General features: G+C 41.5%; 1 protein-coding gene across 1 annotated transcript in view; it reads right to left on the reverse strand.

Moving 5' to 3' along the window:
- Positions 1-669: 669 nt before the first annotated feature.
- The window catches only part of fhl3 (four and a half LIM domains 3), a 28,132-nt gene continuing 5,692 nt past the window's right edge, over positions 670-23,109 (reverse strand). Inside the window, exons 2-6 of the mRNA XM_022764314.1 lie at positions 6,600-6,772; positions 5,205-5,379; positions 2,829-2,998; positions 2,443-2,629; positions 670-2,215 (exon numbers count right to left, since the gene is read on the reverse strand). Coding sequence (XP_022620035.1) covers positions 2,064-2,215; positions 2,443-2,629; positions 2,829-2,998; positions 5,205-5,379; positions 6,600-6,755 — 840 coding nt within the window. The 5' untranslated portion in view covers positions 6,756-6,772 and the 3' untranslated portion in view covers positions 670-2,063. The remainder of the gene's footprint in view (positions 2,216-2,442; positions 2,630-2,828; positions 2,999-5,204; positions 5,380-6,599; positions 6,773-23,109) is intronic.

Below are 23,109 nucleotides of genomic sequence, written 5' to 3' on the forward strand. Positions count from 1 at the left end.
ATGGAGCAACTCCAGATGTGAACATCCTCCCTCTCTCTCTCTCTCTCTCTCTCTCCCACACTTTTCTCTCCCACTTCCACCACCGGTCAACCCCCCCTTTCCCTCCCTCCCCCATGCAGCTACGAGTTTTCCATTTCCTTTTTTGGTGAAAAAATCTGAAACAGAGGCAGGGAGGAGGACATTTCACCAATGCAGACAGGAGAGTGTATCTGGCCGTCTGTGTATGTGTGCTTCATTAAGGCGATGAAACAGTCGACTCAGCATAAACAACAGTGTATGTATACACATTCAGTCGCACATACACACTCGCACACTCTCTCTTCTTACACACGCACAAAAATATCTTAAACCTACCAACACACATTACCTTTTTACTCTGTTTTATTACACACATGGTTTCTTTCTCTAACACTTTCTCACACTAACACACTTCCATGCCCTTCCCCCTCTGGATTTGCACTCACACAAACACACACACACTCACACACACACACACATGCACACACGCACACACACTGATCTTTCCTAGAAAGACTTTTTAAACACACCAGAAGGGTTTTCTCTGGCTTCGACAGTAAACACTAGTCTACAGAAAGCAATGACCTCATAAACCCGCACTGGATATTTCACTATAACCACAGAATATAAAAACTGCTCAGCAAAGATCAGTCTATGTAAATGTATTTTAATAAGACTTCACAAATAAGACTATCCATTGTAGCATTTAATCATTGAATCATCAATTATCATCTTTTTTTTCATGAAGTTCATACTGTCATCGCCTCGATAGCCTAGTTCCCATCTTAAAATGTATATTTGCCAACTCTGACTCACCAGCATCAAAGCTGAAATAATGAAATATAGGTTTGTTTGTTTTTTTGTTTTTTTTGTAGATTTTTTTTTACATACAAGTCACATACAAGTTAAAAACTAACAATGAAAAACAAAACACTAACAGCGTTAACAGTAAGAAAATAATTACGGTGGCAAATCATGGCAGATGAAGACATGCATACTCCTGCAATACACGATGGTAATGCATTTCATTTCAGCTTTTGGGTTATAAATGCTGGCTCTTTGAGCAAAGGTGATAAAAGGATTCATTACAACAAATGAAAAAGACAGAAACAATATGTAAAATAAGTGTCATTGCAAAGTTTCACAAGCAGATACAGAACATTAAAAGGGTTTCTTTGTGTGTCTTGTGCCATGTCTTTGAACTGTGTTTTTTTATGTGCACATAACATGGTAGCAAGAGAATGTCTTATGCAAAGTGCAAATGTCTTTTTTGATCATGACTATCATTAACTGACTGCCTCATTTTTCAAAATTTCCCTCTTGTATTTACTTTCTCACATATTTCAGTCTTTTTTAAATTGGTCTAATTTGTTTGCCACTTTATACAACAGTGTCATACCTCCTTCTATGTCATTATATACAGTAACTTGTTCAAGACGCATAGAGCAAGACATACATTATCGAAAGATAACTGACACGTGAGAAAAAGCAACATTCAAAATGCATAAAACTGCAGTTATAAGAGCATTAAAACAGTAACTCCACCATACTTTGAAAATACAGACTGTAAGGTTTATATTCTATACTGTATCAGTGTTCTGTGGCTTCTCTTCAGAGCCTGACCTCTACCTGAAGTGGCAACTTATTCATATAAAATATGAAGGATTTTTTTTGCAAAGTGACTGGCATTTTGCATTTCTTTGGTTTAATAGAATAATACGTAAAGAAATGTTATTCTTAAGGCACTCCATAAAGTTTGTTTCACAAAATAATTAACGTTTTGGTTAAAGAGGAAATCTTTCTGGTGGTTCATGCAAACAATGCAGCATCAGCACAGGATTTTGCGCACTAGCTCCAAGATGAAAATCTGATCCAGACAGGGAAAACGAGGAACTGATGTCTTTTGTATAAAAATGACCTGAGAGGCAGCATTTGTTAGCCTGTGTTACCTTCCTCGGTAATGACTTGGGGTTCTCGAAATGCTGTGACAAAGGGTAAAAAAAGGGAGGTCGAGGGAAGGGGTGAGAATATTGTGAGTGACTGCTCTATAGGTTGCTGTGGCAGTCGCGGCACAGGATTCTTTCACCATCAGGGAAGAAGCCGGCGCCCACCAGTGAAACAGAGCACTGGGAGCAGGTGAAGCATGGCTGATGCCACTGACGATCCTCAAATGAGATGTACTTTCCTCCTCCAAAACCTGGGACAGAAAAACAATAAGATTAAACTATATCAAGCCTTGAAAAAAATCCCCTTTTCTCGCTTAGAAAACTTACATTTCCAATAAATCTTTAATTTCGTTCTTTTGTTTATTTTGAGTAATATAAAATCCAACATGCGGCTGCCAATCGTTACAGTATTTACTGTACTTTTACAATAAATCTATGTAATAGTTTATCTAGGTAGAACACAATGATGTAGTCTTGCCTGTGATGGGTTTGCTGCAGGCCTCACACTTCTTGGCATACAGGCTGCCAAAGCACTTAAGGCAGTAAGGGCTGTCGTCTCGGGAGGTGAAGTGTTGACCCGCCAGCTGCGTCTTACAGCTGGTGCACACAAAACACTCCTTATGCCATGGCTCATCCCGATAGGTCACACCACCTTTAGCCAGGGTCTGAAAATGAGACAGGTCAGAGGTCAAGTGGAGATCCTTTTAATTCTAAAATCTTGCTCCCATGCACATTCCTGCAGACCCAGGATTAATCCTCCTCATGTCTCCCATGTGTTTGCATGGGTCCTTTAACCATGTTTCATGTGAGAGTCAGTGGGAATTCAACTAACAGTTATTGTAGTTATTTGGTAACTTTACTGACCTTTTTACAGCGTGTGCAGCGTGGAGCGAACTTGTCCTCGTAGCAGGGCACACAGTAGTGTTCGTCCTTGTCAGGGATGAAGGACTTGGAACCAATCGGCTGTTCGCAGCTGTGACAGATGAAGCAGCCCTCGTGCCATGTAGAGCCTGCATACTCCAACTTCCTCGTACCTAGCAGAGAGAAAGAGAGATGAGGCAGAGACAGAAAAAGAAAAAAAAAGGATGGAAAGAATGACAGAGCAGAGGGAGACTTAAATGTTTAGTGTACAATGCATCTTTTACTGTCTTTCACAAGACCATTTTGGTATTTTTTGGTGGTAATTTTATTGAACTATGAAACAGTAGACTTGAACTGCATGAAGGCATATAAATCTCATTTTGTTTCACTAAGATTTATTTTATTTTAAATCATAACACCACAGGCCCCATACTTCTTTCCTACTGCTGGAAACTGGCGGCAGGCCTTACAAGAAAAGGAATAATGCCATTTTTCCCTTCCATGTCCCCAACCAATCCATCTTCTACCCCGTGGCTGTTGAGTTTTTTATGTGACTAGTTGGTTTATTCTATGGTGACGCAGTGGTTTGTGTTGGGCTGACATTTTGTACTTCTGCTGTCTGCAGATTGCTAATGTTTCACTGCTTCAGGCTGTGTGCTGCGGTGTTCTCTAATCAAAAACACAAAAATCCCCTTCAAAAACATTCCAGGTCATAAGCTCACAGTAAATACACTGGCTCATTGAGGACAATTTTAGCATTTAGGTACGAGTATTTTGCAAATACAAAAACGTGAACAAGCTTTAAATCCAAAACAAACGACTTATAATTATTGGGAACAATTTTGCAAGCATTAGAAAACAAAATCTCCTCACAGACAATAGGCTTTGCGCACAATGGAAATCGTACAATGCTCACAAAGTATGTAATTGATTTTGTCTAGTCGATTTAAGTCTCAGTCTGCACATTTCAAATATTTCAAAGCCACTTTTCCTTTTATCATGTACTCCTTTAAAGTGTGTCTCTCCAGCAGTTTACTCAGTTTACGGTATATTTATATACTTGGCAAAAAAAATAGTTTTAGCCGTTGAAATGAAACTCAAATGAGCTTCACTGTCACAGTGCACAGTTGCAAGAACTGAACTGCTGTCTGTGTCGAAAGGATTTTGCAACAGGGTAAAGTGAGGGACAAAAGAACAGGACCATTGTCTGGGAGAGCACAACAATACAACATGTGCATGACTACCTCCAGCAACGGGGGCAGTTTCGTCTGACCAAGCTTTTTAACCAAACAGCTTACGAGGAATCCGTTTACATGGCTTTGGTATAAAGTTACTTCACTCCTTTTGTTACCAACATAAACCACTTCAGCTGAGCGTCCAGTTATTAAACAAACAGTTTACAAGTGTGTGTTTGCTTTTGAGGGTGTATATGTTTTTCTATGATGACAAATGATATAACTGTAATTTCTATTGTTAGAGGGAAATTTTTCCTCTTCCAAAATGCGACACAACGGGGTCCAAGTCTTCTTAAGTTTATCTCAGACAATACTGATGTGATGTGTTCTACTGTATACTATTAAATTCCTATCTGGCCTAATGCCAAGATGTCTTTGATTTAATCACTCTCTGTAAAAATCTTTACTTCTCAAGGTGACTCGCTTGGGTCTAACTTGGGAAAACATGAGATTACCTAAAGTAGAAATAAAGGGGAATGTCATACCTTCCTGGAATCATTTTCTGCTTTGTGAGGGCTGTGTATGTATGCTACAGGGATGCTGGAATGAACGACTAGCTTATCGCTTGTTATCATCAGTCTGCTGGCAGCCCGCCAGCCCTGGGGATCTGGCTTACAGACAACAAGTCAAGCAGATTGGCAATTACTCTGTCATATTCAGCCCTGACTGCTGCTCAATCATAGGCCCTTGCCGTCATTTCTTACTTGTCTTCCTTTTTTCTAAAACCTCTTTCCTTGCTCTCAATCTGTTAGTTTATACTTTTCATTTGTCCCTGTTTCCTGGAGTTTGCCATGTCATCATTTTCCAAAGTCATTTGCATTTATATCTTGACATGTGAATTTGTATACTACATGGAAAATGAAATGTGGGACAATGAGACTAATGCTTAGTGGGTGAATAAAGTTTTGGCACTGTCAAATGCACTTTGTGCAAGTTACTTACCAAATTACTAACTCTTTCATTCTATTTTATTTTTAATCAGGTGACAGTCTTGCCAGAATCATACTTCTAAAACCTCCACTGAAAGAATATTCCATACACACAAAAAAAGAGTAATATCACACATAACAAATTAAATGAGCCCTGCAAATCTGAACACTCAAGTCCATGTGCACAAATACAACATCCCTGTTCCCACCTTTACCTGGCATCACGATCTTGTCGCAGGCTACACACTTGGAGGAGAACTCATTACAGTAGCAGTCATTGCAGAGCAACGCGTCCTCCTGGCTGGTGAAGGGTTCATCTGCCAATGAGCGATCGCAGCGGAAACAGCGGAAGCAGTGCTCGTGATAATGCCGGTCTTCATAAAAAAGCTCCTGGCAGCAGAACAAAAGCAGAAGGATACTGGGGGTCATTTAATGCCGTTATAAATACATCACTGAAATGTAATCACCTTTATCATACTGTGTTTCCCCCAAAAACATCTATCTTTACATGTTTTAAGGTTTCACAATTGCAGAAAGACTGCAAAACTGAAGACCAGAAAAGGTTTCTGGTTTCAACAGCAGGAGTGTTGGAGTTTAAACTGACTGGTATCATGTCCGCATACATACACAGTGACAGGTATGCGGTTACATGCACATGCATATTGTACTTATGTGCCTGCTTCTGTTTAAAAAAAGGTTTTGCAAGGATGGGAGTTAATTTAATGTCTACAGGGCACTGAGCCAAGCAAACTTATTTATCGTCTGCTGCCCGTGAGGGTGTTGACAACTCATAGGCCTCCTTAGCAAAGCAAACTGCTAAGCACCATTGCATGGACTTCACTAAGGAGCATATGTCGGTCTTAAATGATCCACTTCATGTTAGTGTTTTCCATTAAAGGAAGATTAAATTTTAACTTGATTGTGGGAAAGGAGGAGAGGTTTGCTCCATGTTGCATTTTTACAGTCTTTGCCAAAATTAGCCTGTTGGCTTTTGTAGACTTAGTGGAAATTGCCTGTATAATTGTATATTAAATTAGCCTTTACTGTGTCTTGCCACACAAAATATATAGAACACGCCTCATTTACAATGAATTATGCCTCATTAACATGACATAACTTCTGTTTAAGTGATCCAAGGCCACATCAAAACATGATAAAAAATGACTTACAGCTTATAAGTGTAGTTCTTTTGATGTGTTTTAGATTTGTTTAAACTGTTAATATGTTGCTCACACTGTGGAAAGGCTGAGGTCATATGTGGGATTCATTCCAGTGTACAGAAAATAAATGTTACCAGTAATAATAGGCACAGGTCTTAATGTTTTTTTTTGTTTTTTCTAAGGTCCCGTATTAGATAAAGTGAGATGTCCATATCTTCTTTGATTATAAAGCAGGTCTAGGTTCTATATTAATACTGTGAAAGTATCAAGGCACTCAGTTCACAGAGAAATGCAAACAGCCTGTATTCAGATGTAACTTTGTGATGTCACAACATAACAGTCACTCTTAAAGTGTAAAATATGGGACCTTGAAATAAAAAATGAAAAATCTTTCTAATTGAAATTCTGTATTTACTTGCATGTCCGATTATGTCAAAATGAATGCCTTACCCTTGCATCATGGCCGATCAGCTCTTTGCACTCATCACATGTATTTGAGAACAGGCTGTCATAACAGGGGATGCAGTAGGGGCTGTCATCTGACTGGATGTACTTGCGGCCATAGAGGGATTCTTTGCAATTGTCACAGTCGAAACGGTCAGCCATTGTAATTTTCTGCAAGTCTGAAACAGAAAGAAGACGGCAACATTTTAAAATACAAAATGTCAACACATGGAAAGAAAAGGACAAGAGGGAAGAAGTGTACATAAAAAAAAGAGAGGACTGATTCAGTCACCTTTTCCGGTACGGCAGTTGGGCATCAGTATAGACTTTCACTGCCAATATTTACGTTGTAAATACTTTGGCTTGTACCAGCGATGAAGCTGAACTCAAACAAAACATGCAGTGCAAGTGGGAGCAAGTGGAAAAAGAAAGAGAGACAGAGGAAAAGAGAGGGAGAGAGTCATGAGAGGCAGTACAAAATGCCTATTAACTTTTATTGGTGTGTGATGAAAGTGCAGTAGATGCAGAAGGAGGGGACAAGAGAGGGAGCTGTCACTTTTTCTTTCTTTCAGTAACTCCTTCCTGTCAACTCCTCGAAATCTGCAAACTCGAGATTAAAGCACCAATGCAAACCGAGCACCCTCTCTTACGACTGAAGTGGAAGTAAAAGCCCACACATCATACACACCTGTAAATATTTATGAGGCAAGAATATATGTGTGAGTAAAGCATGGACCACCAACAGATAGAGAAACCCCACGAAGCCCCATTGTGGGTGTTTGTGTGTGTCAAAAGAGCAGACACTGGAAGCTGTTTGAACACGACTCCCTAACCAGTAGATTCCTTTCAGCCTAAAGATGCAACTGCAGTAACATGCTTATACAGGAGAGTTACTGTCTCCGAACATGGTTTTCACTGTGCAACAGGCCCCTTGATCATGACTGAGCACACAACAAAGTGACAGAATAATATTGCGAGGGCATTATGGCAACAATATCAGGTTGCCAAAACATTAGAGCATGGCTGGAGGAAAGCCCAGTGATAAGTGATACGGCCCTCTGGCACGGAGCACTGCTGGCTATTCGTTCCCACCACCCAGTAATAATAATCACCTCTGATATAATAATCAATAAAACTTCAAATGTGTCCCGTGCTGCCTGTCTTACACCCACACACACATCCACCTATGCAGGCGCACAAGCAGAATACATACAAAGCATATAGAAGGCAGGCAAACGCGCACACACACACACACACAAAATCTCAGGGTGACACAAAAAAAGGAACAAAGAAAAAGCCAAATCACACAGGATCTATCATGAAAGAAAACATTAGTCCCAGACTCTCATGTTTCATCTGTCTCAGCCGTTTGCGAGACAAAAGCTCTTAATGAGTCGGGGTGAGAAAGTTCACCACCACACCAGCTGTTCACCCCCCCCCCCCCCCCCCCCCCCCTTCAACAACCTTAAGACATAAATTAGAAAGTGTAAATGCCCAACAGCCCTGCAGCCATGTGTATACACTGGCTTGCATCACCAGACTGCCATATCTCTCTATCTAATGACTGAATGGATACATCTTATGTATCTGATGTCTCACATTATAGTATCCATCTGGAGGTTATGGCAAAATATCAGAATAAGCAGCTGTGGTTGGCCTGTGTAATGTACGGTAAGGTGGTGATTTTGCAAGTCCCTCTTTTGACATCAATTTCTGTACATTTGACATACACACCATTCGCCAGAAAAACTCCAGCAACGTTGCCATCAGCCCACATAACATAACCAAGATTAGATCAACAGAAGCATAGAGCTGAGAATGAGCACGGTGACCTTAATGTTATCTGCAGTGCCAGGCAGGTATGTGCTGCCTTTGCTTGCCAGGTAAAGGGAACGAGACGAGGCATGACTCATAAAGCTGGGAAGGCAGAGCTATGACGTCTGATGTCAGCTTTAATTTCCAAAGCAAATCAGGCTGCTGTTTATTGCCCTCCCACAATTCATATGTATTATCCACATATCCATTTACTAAAAAGCTGCAGAAAGTAGGTCAAAAAACTTTTATCTGATTGGTAGAAATACATACAGTATGTACTCTGACAGCATGATGAATATGTGAACGCAGATGTCTAACCAGCCAACATCACTGTACCTGGTATGGATCACACACCCACTATTTCCCCACCACTAAATCCCCATGCAGCCTTGGCTAGTCTTCCTCTCTACAAGTGACTTTATGGTCTCCAGTGAGGTGTGGCTTTGAGAAAGAATAACTAGTTTGCTAGCAGTCAGATAAGATTAAGCAAGAGAGAACTCACTAAAGCACAGGCTAGAATATGAGACTCAGTCCTGATACATAAATATGTATTCATTTACCAATCAGAAGAAGGGCTTGTTTTGACTTCCAGGTCTTGTAGTGTTTCCATTTCAGGGAGATTCACTTCGTGTAATAGCCGTTTGCTGAGCCTGGAATGAACTCCTGATGGCACAGGCTCTCACAGAGAGGGGCATGACGTCAGTGCACCGACCCCAGGAGCGATGGACTAAGACGTGACTGCATGTAGAAACTGCTGACCCAAAACCGACTATCCCAAATTGAAGAGCAAAGAAGAGCAAAGAAGAGCAAAGAAGAGAAGAGAAGAGAAGAGAAGAGAAGAGAAGAGAAGAGAAGAGAAGAGAAGAGAAGAGAAGAGAAAACTTGGATCTGGGTCACAGTGAACTCTAATCCCGAGGGCAATTCTCACAGGGCTTTGTATCTACTACTGTATATACTAGCTTCCCGGCAAAGTTCCATCTCCTTCTTGCCCAGGACCCGGTGACTAAGAACCCCACTCTGGGTTAATAACGTTCCCAAATACCAAAGCTGTGACTGAATTCAGCCCCCTGGGAAAAGTGTGGGCTTCAAGGAAATCACCACTGTCTCCACACAGGACAATGGTCCAGAAATATTGCACTGAGTTAGTTATAGTACTGCAGCAGAGAGATGGGATCGTTGTTTAATATTGGCAACAGTGCATTCCATTCTCTTTAATGATTCAGAGGGAGTTCATCTGAGAGACTAAAATATATATGAAACGCAGCTATATGGGTCAGTGTGAATGACTCTGCAGGAACTCATCAGTCTGTTCAAAGCAAAGCATCTCCACAACAGACGCCAGTTTTCCGTGAAATTTGCAATTTACGTGTTCATGGTTTTGAGAGGATGAATCCTAATGTTTGTGAGACCAATTTACTCTGGCCTTATAGCACCATCATCACGAACCCTTTCTATTCTGTGATTATTCCTCTAACACCAACCTCAGGCCAAAACTCTTCAGTTTGTTTTAGCAGTATCACTAAGGATGAATGAAAACCAAAATCCTCAGTGTGTTATTCATTCCGTACAAAAATCTTTAACATTATGGGATGCGACGAACCTTGAATGTTCCTTAGACTTTTGGTTTGTTGTCACACATCCGGTTATAAGATAACAGAGGAATGCCAAGGCTGCATTCTGCTATTCATCACAAGCTGTCCTGATTGACATAAGGGGGGTGAAGTTCAGTTGTGAGACACCACAGAGCAGCAGACCAATACAAACAAGCAGACTATATGCTGTTGCCGGGCAACATAGTCATGGTTGGTTACTAAAGGGCTAGCAGAAACCCTGTGTGTAGTCCAGTCCCACAGGCAGGCCCGTTAATCCCCAGCCCAAACTTTGCTTACGCTCTGGTTGATTCCAAATGAACAGTCCGCACAACCTGCTAGGAACGAGCTTGCCAGCTCTTCCCTGAACATCCATGTGACTGTATCACATCTACTGTACGTCTCCTTTCTAATGTCTCTCACTCCTGTGAAGTTCTAACTTAAGCTAGAGGAGAAAAAGACCACACTACTATGAATAGAATAATTAGAAAAAAAAAAAAAATTGTTACCTTTTAAGGATTGTATTTAAAAAGTGTTCACGAGGGTTGGGATGTCATTGTAATAGTCATGAAAAACAGATTATCTCCGACTGGTCAAATGGCCAAAAATACATATACTGGCTCAGTGTGTGTGAGTGTGTGAGTCAGTGCTGCTAAACGCAGGGTGAACAATGAAAATTTGACCCTCGGACAAGAGCTCATCTTAGTGAAATCACATCAGTTATGTACATTAGTCAACAGGTGTTTAGTGCCCTCAATGACTTTGCACATACACAGACCAGACAACTGATGCATTATATACAGTCTAAATCCAAAGTGTCAACATTCATGGTCCATTCAAAAACACACATACATATAGCCTTTAAAGGGAATATAATATTAATCCTGTGATCACTGATTACAAAGTAAATGACGTTGTTCCCAAAAGATAAAAAAAAAAAAACATGAAAGAAAGAACAAACTATTTCCAGGAGACGCAGTGACACTAAGGATGTTTATTCAATGCTTTGGGCACATTTTTAGTTTTGTAAATATATAGTGCCACAATGACATGAAACCCTATTTTAATTCAAATGTTAAGGATTTTCCATAAGTCCTGAATGTGGAGTGAAGCAGCTGTTGTTTATGTCACCCACTGACAGCGCATCAATAAGGGACAACAACTAAGTCTGTTTTTTTTTTTCCTTTTTACAACAGAGAAAAACATTTTGTGCCAACACTATTGCAGAGATAGTGAGGAAATGTCATATCTCCAACATTAAAAAAAAAGTCACAAGCGGAAGTGGCGCAACTGTATCCATCCTGATAACACAACAGGACTGGTGGTGGAAATAGCATCAGCGTCTTGGCAGATGATTTTAAAATGGTTTAGTTTATTGCCAAGTGGGAAACTGTACAAAAGTAGTGGATATGCTGAACTATGAGGTCTACAAGCAATACAGTCAAGAAGACCAAGAAAGAAACCATTTCAATACCAGAGCAACTGCTCTATTTATTAGGCCTGTGTTTATATGTCCATTGTGACTTGTGTGCTTTTATGTCCAAGTGGATACTTTAACAAGTGTGGATTTTACTGTGAATAGTAAGGTGTTCTCTACTTTAAAAAAGTAGCAGCCACAAAAGCCACTCAATCACCTTTAACTGTCTGGATCTTTTGGCAGAAAATAGACTCACACACCAGAGGAAGGAGTGTGCTGTTAAGCAGGTCGTCTGTACATACACACAGTTGTTTCCTTTTATACAGGTCCCAGAGAGAGTGATGAAGGCACAGAGGAGAAATCAAACACAAGAATGGGACGAGAAAAAGAGATAGAAAAAAAAACTGAAGAAGGTGACATTTAGAGGCAAACGAATACTGGAGCAGGATCTTAAACCTACAGTATGACAAGTCTTAAATCAAATTAGAGGAAAAGTGAAACGGCTGCTTTTGGATAAACACATACCATCACATTGCTCTCTGTCTGGTGCCTGGACATCTTCCAGACACAGTAAAGCTCCTTGGCTTGGTTTGAGATGGGGAAAAAAGTACAGCACTGGACACTTAAGTATATCATTTGAGGGCCTGGTTGAGCATATCAAAAATAAAGTACAATGTCAAAAACACACTTCAGAAAAAATCATTTGTCTCAGTCCAGTGGCCACTTGAAAGGATCCTGATGGAGATGTCATCTGATCATATTTAGTCCAGCGCCCCATGAACACTTTCCATTTGGTCACTAATGCAAAAAGGCAACGGGATGAAATGCAAAATACTTTTTTTTTTTTAATGGTTCAGAACTTATGTTTATGACACAATGTCAGAGGGATTACACTCATGTTTTTCTTCAAGGGACTGGCAACTGAGGTCAGGTCCTTTGGGAGAAGCTTCCGGATCCACATACTATCTGAGACTAGTCACTGCACAAGCTAAATCACATCAACATGACTAATGTCTTCATGAGTGGTGACTAAAGTGGACAAAATCATTCAGGCTGCAATAAAACAACACAAGAGTTGGACCCTGAAATATCTTCGTTATATATTAGTCAAATGCTTGGTACGCTGTTCTTGCTGGCTTTTGCTGGATCAGATAAATGAAGTCCAGTAATCAAAAGGACGCACTGAGGCAATGAATCTTATCACAGGAAGAGGAGGAAATTGCTCATGAAGGAAAGATAATGCTGTGGCCCATTCATAAACAGTTGTGTTTATTTAAACGAGCTTACAAGTACTGGTTATAGAAATACAGAAAACATTTTAATTCCAATGTTAAGAAAGGATTTAAACAAACAATCCAGTACAATACAATTCCATTGTAGTTAAAGACTATGTTATTTAGTGTAGTTCTGACACTGATTCTTAACCAGAAAACCAGAGCCGCAATCACAGCCATGATATTTAAGGCTTTGGGCGATCTGTGGTCATCAGAGTTTATACTATGGGGTCTGCATTCAGCCACTGTTAAGATGCAATTGGTAAACAACCAGTGGTTCCAGTATGAGTGTTGTCATTTCTATTCTCCCCGTCTTCCATTCGGGGAGAATCTGGGCCACCCACATTCTCAGGAGCCTATACGCAGGAAGCTACAGGGAACAATCTCATCCACCGAGTTTCTTTGAAGAACATCAGTGAATGAGTTGTGGTAGGAGGGGTGGGTGGGGCTTGGTGTGGGGGCACCTGAGACTGCTCCTCTGTGGGAGCCTGGGTCAGACTTGAGGATAGAGTAGAGGCTGCAGGACCAGACACTGGAACGCTAACCTGTTATTGTCCCTGAGCGTTTAAACACCGGCTGGTGTGCAGTGGGAGGTGACAGAGGGCTCAAATGAAAGCCAACATCATAAACATGAAGGAGGAAAATGACTACCTGCTGCAGAAAATGTCACCACGGCCTTTGTAATTTGTCCCTTCTTGGCAACTTTTAATGATCATGCAAGTGTGGGGGATATGACTTGATGTCTTTTAATATTAGCTTTGAATCTGTTGTGTGGTACACACTGCAGCATTAGAGAAAAAGCTACGAGTAAGCAGCAGCTGGCCTGAAAGAACTGTACGTCTAACCTTGTGGACTCAATTATTAAAAGGATTTGACACAGTGATGTTGTGTACAAAAGATAAACAAAAGCACGGCACATCATTCACCGATGTTATGTTTAGTTATACTTAAAACATAAATTTGTTATGATCTGACACTTACTTGGCACAGTAAGACTTGAGGACGTGCTAGCAGGGAAGACTCCACATGCATGGAACCTTCTGAAGAAAAGCGCAGCCGAAAATGCTGCATGTCACATCTCATCTGTCCTCTTCCTGTCTCAATCCCAATGTTCCACAATACTCCACTGACATCAAACAATAACATCGCAATTACTCCAAATCATACAGTAATGTTTCAACCACCATGAGGGAAAGTTTGGAACTCAAAAATGAATCTGAATTTATTTTTATATCACTCTATGCGTATGGCCAAACGACTACATTTTTGGCCTACATTTGTCTTCCTCTGAAGAAAAAAAAAAAAAATGCTGCCATACATTAGTGCTTCACATCTGGTTTGCATTGGGGAAACTATGCAGTCAACTCCTGTGTGCCAGTGGAGGTTTGAGAGAGTCACTGCCTGGAGAATGCAAGGAAGGTTGTCTTTTTTTTCTCCTCTCTTTTCTCGGTGCTGGTATTTGCTGGTAAATGTTTAGATGGCAGAGGGAAAACTGGAGCGAGAGTACGAAAAGAGAAAGCAAATCTTGAAAGCAAGCTAAAAAAAAAAAAAAAAAAATCTTGACAGTGTGCTAGCTGATCTTTGCATACACTTTGAGGTGGTAAACAGTGTGGTGAGAGGATAGGAAGGTAAGGAATGCAGAAACAATGGAGTTACAAATAATGTGTGATAAACAGCAAATACTCAAAAAGAAAAAAAAAAAAAGGATTAAAAGCTGACGCCTGCTGAACAAAAGTGTGCTGTCATGAAGATAAGCATATTGTATATAGAAAAAAGAAACACGAGGAAGGCGCTGAAATATCACAGGGTAACAGTTACGTTTGGGGCTTTCACTCGGTGCTTTGGTGTGGCCTCTCGTTTTAGAATAAATAAGTCGAGAAGGGTCGTTCTCTCTCAACAGCCATATGAGAGACACTGTATATTATTTCTCTTTGAACAAACACAGCCATTAATCCCAGGAACCCCTTTTACTGCAGTTTCCCAGGGCAGATTTGTGCCCAAAAATGGCTTTCTTATTCACTGTCCTGATATTTTCACATCCTCCCTGTCATCCTCCGCCCTGTGATCTGAGGGACAGGGCATCCCTTTGAAATGTAAAGCCTGTCCTACTTAGTAGAGACCCATCTCAATTTTGACACCTGCTTTGTTTTGTGGAAAACTGTGGACCCGAGCATTGTTTGGGTAAATGTATACAATTTTTAAACACCCTGCCTTGTAAACCTTATCAGGTGTGCCACAAGTCTCCATTTAAACCTAACCAGACTGTGAAGTGTGCTTAGTGAGGCCCGAGTACTTTCACTGGGTGATCGCTGGGTGATTCAGTTACTGGTTTGCAAGCCTCAGGAGAAGATGTTGTGTTCACAAGACAAACCTCCAGAGGGAGAACTGAAAAAGTAAAACCCAAAAAATATCTTTAGTGGAATAACAGAAATTTCAACTTTTGTCTGTGTCTTTGTCTCCGTGCAGACACAGCAAATGCCTTGCAAGTCGTCACAATGGAAAATTACCTCTGGACTGCTTCTTCTAAACAAAACAAAATGCTTTCAACTGTTGCAGCCAGAAGATTTAGGGGCGAGTTTGGCCTCCTTTGATTTACACAGGTCCTAATATGGATTTCAGGCACGTGCCTTTGAGCCGTTGCTGTGAAGTTTGGGAAAATGAAATCTGATGACGGAGGATTCTGAGGATGCTTTGACTTTGTTGTCCCTGCTCTTTGATATGACTGGTCACAATTGGTCACAGGTTTTTTCTTGTCTCCATGCTATGGCTATGTCTTCATTGTTGAACTTTGGTAGAAGTGTGTGTTGTACAGCTTTGTGGCCTTGGTATAAACCCAAATACTGTAAGTTGTCTTTATCAGTTGCCCTTGTGCTCCTGCTCTGAAAGTGGAAAATGAGCAATGACACTCTAATTTCCTGGTAAGACAGATCTTAAAAACTAAAAATATGTATCAGAAAGTATGTATTAGGAAGTACTAGCTCAGCTGATTACTTTTGCACTTGGAATGCAAACTCAATTAATCCTGGTTACAGCATGATCCTGCACTGTTTCAAATTCCTACTTAACTAATTATATAATTTAAAATCTACTTAACAGCTGTGAAAGCCCAGTAACCATGGTGATAATGGTTACATCATCATTTTGACGTAAAAGTGTCCTGATTTACGTACTATAGCTTCATGGCTGTTACTAACCCACAGGTATTGAACACCAAGGCTAACTGTGAACCAAAAAACAAAAAAAAATGGCTCCTGCAGACTCCTGGTCAGTCCCAGGTGGTCTCCTTATGTTGCTGAGTCAGCACAACTAGCCAGGACATCAAGGAGCTGGGCTAAGGTTTCACAGACTGCACACACAGCAATCTCAGCCACACACAACTGTGCAGTACACACCCACAACTGCAAGCAATTATTTATAACTCAGTCAGACTTGTGGCTCGTGGCTGCAGCGATGGCACCTGACCCCTGAGATTAATGCCCAGACAAGAAGGCTTTTTCTTCTTTTAAAAAAAAAAAAACAACAACAAAAAAACATACACCCCAACATCTCCAGACATTAATATTAAACAGCATGTTTTTCTAAGCAGGTGGATGTTTCCAATCACTGTGTGCAGAGGGCCTTTATGGCTATTATACATTATAAGCAGTAAGAGCAATCCACATTCCTAACAACAGCTGCAGGAATTATCTCCCACAACCGCAACACACCAAAAAACGCACCTCTCTCCCTCTTTGACTCTGTAACCCCGAGAAGACGGGTTCATATGAAGAAAAGAAAAGAAAAGAAAAAAAAAAAAGCATTGGCTCAGAAAGCCGAGCGGTTCCTGCCAAATGTGAAACGACTGGGATGGATAACTTAGAAGTCATTTCCAGTATATGCAGCCATTTTTTCCCTTCTCAGGCACATCTCCATGGCAACGTGTAAACAGTGCCCTCATTCCCCTGGACCATAAACCTCTTGGCGGTGACGTCTAGCTCTCATTTCATCCTGAGCGGCGCTGACTGAGGGCACAACCCGGCGTTTTATTAAGGATGCTGTGGCACTGTGAAAACTGATGTGTTGTGCCATAAAAAAACACTGTACCCGTCAGGAAACTCAGATATCATACTCATACATCCTAAACTTAGATCATGTTGATGACTTTAGACTTCCTGACTATTTCTAGAATAGAGCCTGCAATGCACATGTTGGAAATCAGGTCAAAAACTTGCTTCAAGTAAATCTGCAATTTTAAATGCATACTATTTTTTGTGCATTCCAAATCACCCCACTGTGAAATCCCACAGCAGAAAACCAAAGATCTAAAAATAGATAGATGTGATAATGTGGCTTGACCTCTGAAACATCCCTGTGCACCACTTTCTTGTCATAAAAACATAATGTGTTCTTCTTTTACTCTGGTATTTACTGTGAGGACCAAACACAGGTTCATTTCCTACTAGGCGATGACCCATTTCACCAATGTGGGGTTGATAACAATGAGACGTCCAAGTCAGTACGCACACACACTGTGCTTCTTCCTGTTACCCCAAACAGAGAGATCTCTGGGACTTCTCAGAAAGACGGTCGCACACATTTGCAAACACAGTCACAATGAGAAACAGGCGTATTATGTCTAAACACACCGATGCAGACTTGCAGAAGGACAAAGTCACAGAGACACAGACACACCTGCAGCCATGTGCATGAGCGCAGGCACACTCCCACAGAAAGATGCATGCATGCACACACACACACACACACACACATACACGTGAACACACAAAGCTGAGGGTAGATAGAGAAATCAAACAAAAAAATAAACACAGCAGCCAAACTGGGGGACAATGGGTGACTTGTGCAGGAAGGGCAGACACGGCGAGCAGCTGCATACACACACCCCGCAGTTTGTTTAAGTCTCTTTGTGGGGACTTCCCGTCGAGTGTAATTACTGCTCATATTCACAATCCCCTGCTTTTCTGCTCACATAAATGAAGCCGATAAGATCAAACAATTTGACGTATTTAGGAAATGAGTTTCAAACAAAGTGGCAAGATCTCGGTAATAACAATCCAAACACATCGAGTAGATGATGAATTCAAACCAGAATGACAAACTGGGACTTACTACTGCCAAGCCACCTTCCTCAGTTCTCAATCCTCAGCAGCAGAACAGAAGATGGAAGCTTTACGTATTCAGACAATGATGTTATCATTACCAGAGACTACTGCAGAGAGAAATTTAAACTGCAAACGGTGATTAAAAATCAGTTTCCATTCAGACTCCACTGCAGATACTATAAATTTCCCTGATAATTCTGCACAATGAAGCGAAATAGAAAACTAGCCCAGTCGGAACATACCTCTCTTGACCCAATTTCTATGATCCCAGAGAGGGACCACCTCCTTCTCCTCTTTGTCATTCTCCCTGTTGCTTTGACCTACAAATAGATGACTGAGGAGTGAGTCTCGTGTTCATCAGATGCCCTGGCTGGAAGCTCATTTTCTGCTTACTGGAAACCAAACACACGCACACACACACACACACACACACACACACAAACTGATGAATTGCTGCAAAATTAGCAAGCGCATATGTGAGTGGTACACTAGTGGAGGTTAGTGACCTAAGGGTCATTTATCCCCCCTCACCGTACCGCCAGGAGAATGTCCCAGCTCTGAAATGCAGCAGGCAGGCCGTGTGGATGGAATGAGCTCACTTCAAAAGGTGTCCATAAATCATGCTGCCATGTATCCGAGACTGCCTCCACCCTCACCTCTGCACGTCCCCCAGTCGCTCACCCACCTTCCCTTATCTACCTTTCTCTGCTGTCCTCCAGTCCAGGTTCAAACCTTGCGCTTTTGTGCGTCACTAGTTCTCGCTTGTAATTTGAGTTTAGAGCTTTTGCGTCGACGCACATTGCCACCGCAGTTGAATTTGACTGTGCGGTGACCTAGCAGTGAGCAGATCATAGCAGAGGAACAGGGGAGCAGAGGAGTGGTAGTGGTAGATGTTAAAAATGTACTCACCTAAAACTGATTACCATTATCAAAAAGCAAAATACTCCCATTGGTAGACAGTGGATCTCAGCTGATTTATCTGGGGTTCATTTAAGTCCCGAGAAGAGCTGCGAGTTCAGAAATCCTATAACTAGTTTCTCGACTTTGCCAGGAGAGAGCTGCAATCCGTCAGGTCCTTATCTCACAGCGTCACATACTGGGATCTCTTTATCATGCAGCCATGCAAAACTCTATTCATCTTCTCCGCCTAACTCATTATCAGTGATAAAATGCAAAGTCCCAGCTGCAGCTGTTAAATGGAGAGAAGACGTGAAAACAGGTGCTTTGGTAAACACTGATAGCGTGGTTGAATTATGTTGCTTCCCCAAGCAGACCTGCCTATCGCTTTCAATCTATTAACCACAACTCTCGTCCGACTCTTGTTCGACCTCATTCTGCTTTTATCCTGCTCGTTTTTTTCTATACAGGAGTATTCTTGGCTTCAAGGATTGTGGGAACAGCGCTGAACACAAAACAGACACACACATATACTGAGATGATAGTTGAAGGCGCAAGGTTCTTGTCGTGGCTCCATGGCCTCTTCATCGATCAAATGAATTGTAAATGTATGTCACACGTCGTGTAAATTAACAGGATATATGGCTCTGCCTTGATTATTGGACTCGCAGAATCCACTGGCACAAGTAGATGTAGGTTAAAAGCTACATGGAACAAACTTATACAAAGTGCTGTGCAGAGGCACCATAATACTCCCCTGACCGATCACCACAAGCATGACGTGGTATGACTAATGACATCTTTATGCATGAATTCCCATACTATGGGACACTTTTTCTTCCACTCTTTCCTCAGTAATCATTAAAACTTAAACAGTTTCCACTCACCATGTTGAGAAAGCGTGCAACGGGATGAGGGATGGGGGTTTTTAAGGGCGGGGGGGTTGAATACTTCCACAGTGAAGTCATGGTGCTTGTGTCATTGGCCCTCTGCTGTGCTTTGCTCACCGTCTGGCCCCCATTTTACCCATTGATCTAATTTCCATTGCCAACACTGGATGTGGTTCTGTTTGAAGCTGAATGTTTAGGCCCATTAAAGCACTGACAGAATTGCAAACGTATGGTGGACCTCAGGAAAAGTAAAGGAGAAAACAACTTAGTGATGTCTGCCAGACTCTTAACACAATGTACACTTTTTTAGCAGTGTTTGGGTGAGGTGGAAAAATCTATGACCCTATTTACAACCGGTGTTAATGAGCTTCTTGCGTCCTAGATCTGAGCTGGTTTTAATTAGCGTTTGGCATTAAAATTTCACAAAATCTGAATTCTCTTTTCTTCCTGAGATCACAAATATCACCTCTCTTTACTACATTTAAAACTGAGAGTTCATCTGGTCTGTCTGAACATCTCTTTAACCTGTGTGTGAGCAGGAGGCTGCCTGATTAACCCGCTTGTGCTTCCTGTTGTATCAGCACGTAAAGGTTTATGTCCATGCATATTGCGCCTGTATGTAGGTTAGTGGCGGAGATGTGTTACATTTGCACTTTGCTGCTGCAACTGTGGTCAAGCTTCATCTCTGTAGGTGGTTTGGCTGAATGCCCGAGACATATACGCTACATCAAGCTATCAAGCTGCCGGTTGTAATGGGGGTCTGTATCTGTCGCATCATTTCTCCCGACATCACAGAGATGGCTTCATTTCAAGGCATAACTACACAGTAACTCTTAATGCTCAGATAAGACAAAATACACCACCACTACGGTTAACTGCAAGAGGTGAAGCCCACACCTGACTGAGGACTTATGACTGCCGAACGTGATGTTCCACATGATAAAAGGTTTTGAATGGCAGGATTAAAGATTTTTCCACACACAAAAAAATATATATTTCTTTTTAAGGCTAGAGCTACCATTGATGACAATGAGGTCCAGACAGCTGTAATTTTTTCCCCATCAAATGAAATTAAATTGTTACAAAAGCACAGCAAGTCACTGTTCTTCTACTTCACTGTACCATCTGTATATGTAGGTTATTGCTGTACCACATGCACCGCAGTAAGCGCTCTTCTGTATGCCTTCTTTGCTTTTTCAGCTGTGGCAGGGAGACAGAAGCGCTATATGGTTATGATTTGTACCGTTTTTTTGTTTTTTGTATGTACTAAAATATATTTTTGATTAAGCATGTGTTTTTGTTATCTCTGTGAACTATGATGACAGCTGATTCAGACAACAGCAGCATTACAGGACTGATAATAATAAAAGAAAAATATATTCAAAGTTATTAAAATTGTTTATTGCTTACTGGTTTTTTATAAGCAGTTTTATGGGAATATATAGATTACAAGACAGTCTTTTGCTTCGCATGTCTCAGATGAAGATGTGTACGAGAAACACATGACAGAAGGCAGGAAATAAGTATCGGAGCAGAGTGAAAGACAAAAAAATAATTGGTTTGGCTACAGCCATGATGGTTTTAGTATTTATGGAGGGGCTTCCAATAAGTAATGATTCTACCAAATAGCAGTCAAGGCAAAACAACAGTAGAATTGTCTGGTACTGGAGGTCTGTGAATCATTTGGTAACTGTGTTGAATGTAAATGCCCTGATCTCCCTCTGGACTGAGTTATGTCCGATTACTACAAACATCCTGAGGTCAGTATGATCTGCTGGTTGTGAGCACGCTGTCAAACAAAGCAGTGCTTCACTGTAATGGTCTCATTGCACCAGTTTCGAGAACTTTAATTGCATGAGGTGAATGAGAGCTGACGCCGGATGCTTCGGGGGAGTCACAACATGTTTCTTCTCTTGTGTACATTTGTTGTGATAAGGGTAAATAGGATTTTTTTTCACACACTGATAGAAACTCTTCCGAGACGGAAAAGTGGTGCACGCTGAGAAAACTATACACAGTAAGGACTTGCATGTATCTTCGATTACGCCCCTTTGTGACAGCTCGTTGACAGATGCGCCCACAGGCAATCATGTTGTGCTTAGACCACTCCTCTCTCTCCATCTCATCCTTTCAGTCGCTTACTTAACTCTCTTAGCCAAGAAATCCTGTCTTAGCTCTCTGTTACTCGCCCCTGTTGTAAATTACCATCATCTTCTCATCGAGGCGCCGACGTCCTTTTATAGCCACACCAAGGACACTTTCTGCCATTTATGGCTCCTCGGAGGCACCGTATGAGGGCCGGTCAGTATCCCATGAAGGTGAGACAAGACAGGGAAGCAAAGGAGGCCAAGAAACATCCTGCTCGCCTCCTACTCCTATTCAGTGCAACTTTGACAGCTTTACAAATTAGTGCCAAAGTGTGCCCGAGAAGTGCCAAGTGCGCACTTCTCTGTGTATTTTGTAAAAGGCACAATTGGCGTACACAGCTCAATTTTACGAACTAGTGACTGACATAAACCCACACCTCAGTGTATGTAGCAACTCTGGCTTGTCTCAGCCTGTCTGCTCTGCAGAGACTATTGTCTCTCCAACAGAGCCATAGACACAAAAGTAAGAGGGTGAGACAAAGTGTGTATGTGTGTGTGCCTGTAAATACTAGTGGACAAAAAAAAATAAAAAATCACGATGAGAGAGAGATGGTGTAAGAGATTCTGGGGAAGGAGTCACATTCTTGATCGCTTGCTAGTTTCATCATGCAGAGTAGGCATTTTACAGTGTTTACTTTCAGCAAGGGGAATGCTCTCACTCACAGCTGCACTCCAAATAAACACTCTTATATTTATCAGAGACAAGATAATACACATCTAATCTGAACAAGTAACAGCTTTTCATGCTGTCCAACATATTTGGTCCTCCTGGTTCATCCCTGGAAGACGGTGGTTGTGCAACACAGGGAACATGTGTGCACATTTGAATAGAAATATGCGTGCACCAAACACCAACACCTTGCCATACACCCACACTCTCATGACTGCACTTCCTCTCGCATGATGTCACAGTCTGGATTCATTCTTTGCAGATGTGGGAGCCAACCCTAAGTGTTTGGGAAGCAATCAACACTAATGCAGTTGGCATTGTGGCAAACTGAAGTTACTAGCCATATAAAGACACAACTGCCACAGCAGTAGGGGGCGAAGGTTGGGATACAGTAGTGGCATAGTGGAGCAAACAACACACGTATACAGTGCCAAGGCTTCATTAACTCTTCAAGACATCTGCTATGAGAACAGAATCCTGCTTGCATGCTGTTGTGGGGAAATACTTTGTTAACGACCGACTCTCTCCGGGGTCTACGCTGTTTTGAAAGGTGACATTTTGAGCCTCGGGCATTGTTGCCTTGTTTGAGGCCTGCTGTGTATCACTGTGTGGTTAAAGACTGCATGCCACATGGTCTCAAATTATTGCCCAATTAAGCCAGTGTGCGAGAACATCCAATGGGCAGGGTGACGACATTGCTGCTCCCACAGAAATAAAA

This window comes from Seriola dumerili, unplaced genomic scaffold, assembly GCF_002260705.1.
Source record: "Seriola dumerili isolate Sdu_G_001 unplaced genomic scaffold, Sdu_1.0 BDQW01000533.1, whole genome shotgun sequence".
Taxonomy (NCBI): Eukaryota; Metazoa; Chordata; class Actinopteri; order Carangiformes; family Carangidae; genus Seriola; species Seriola dumerili.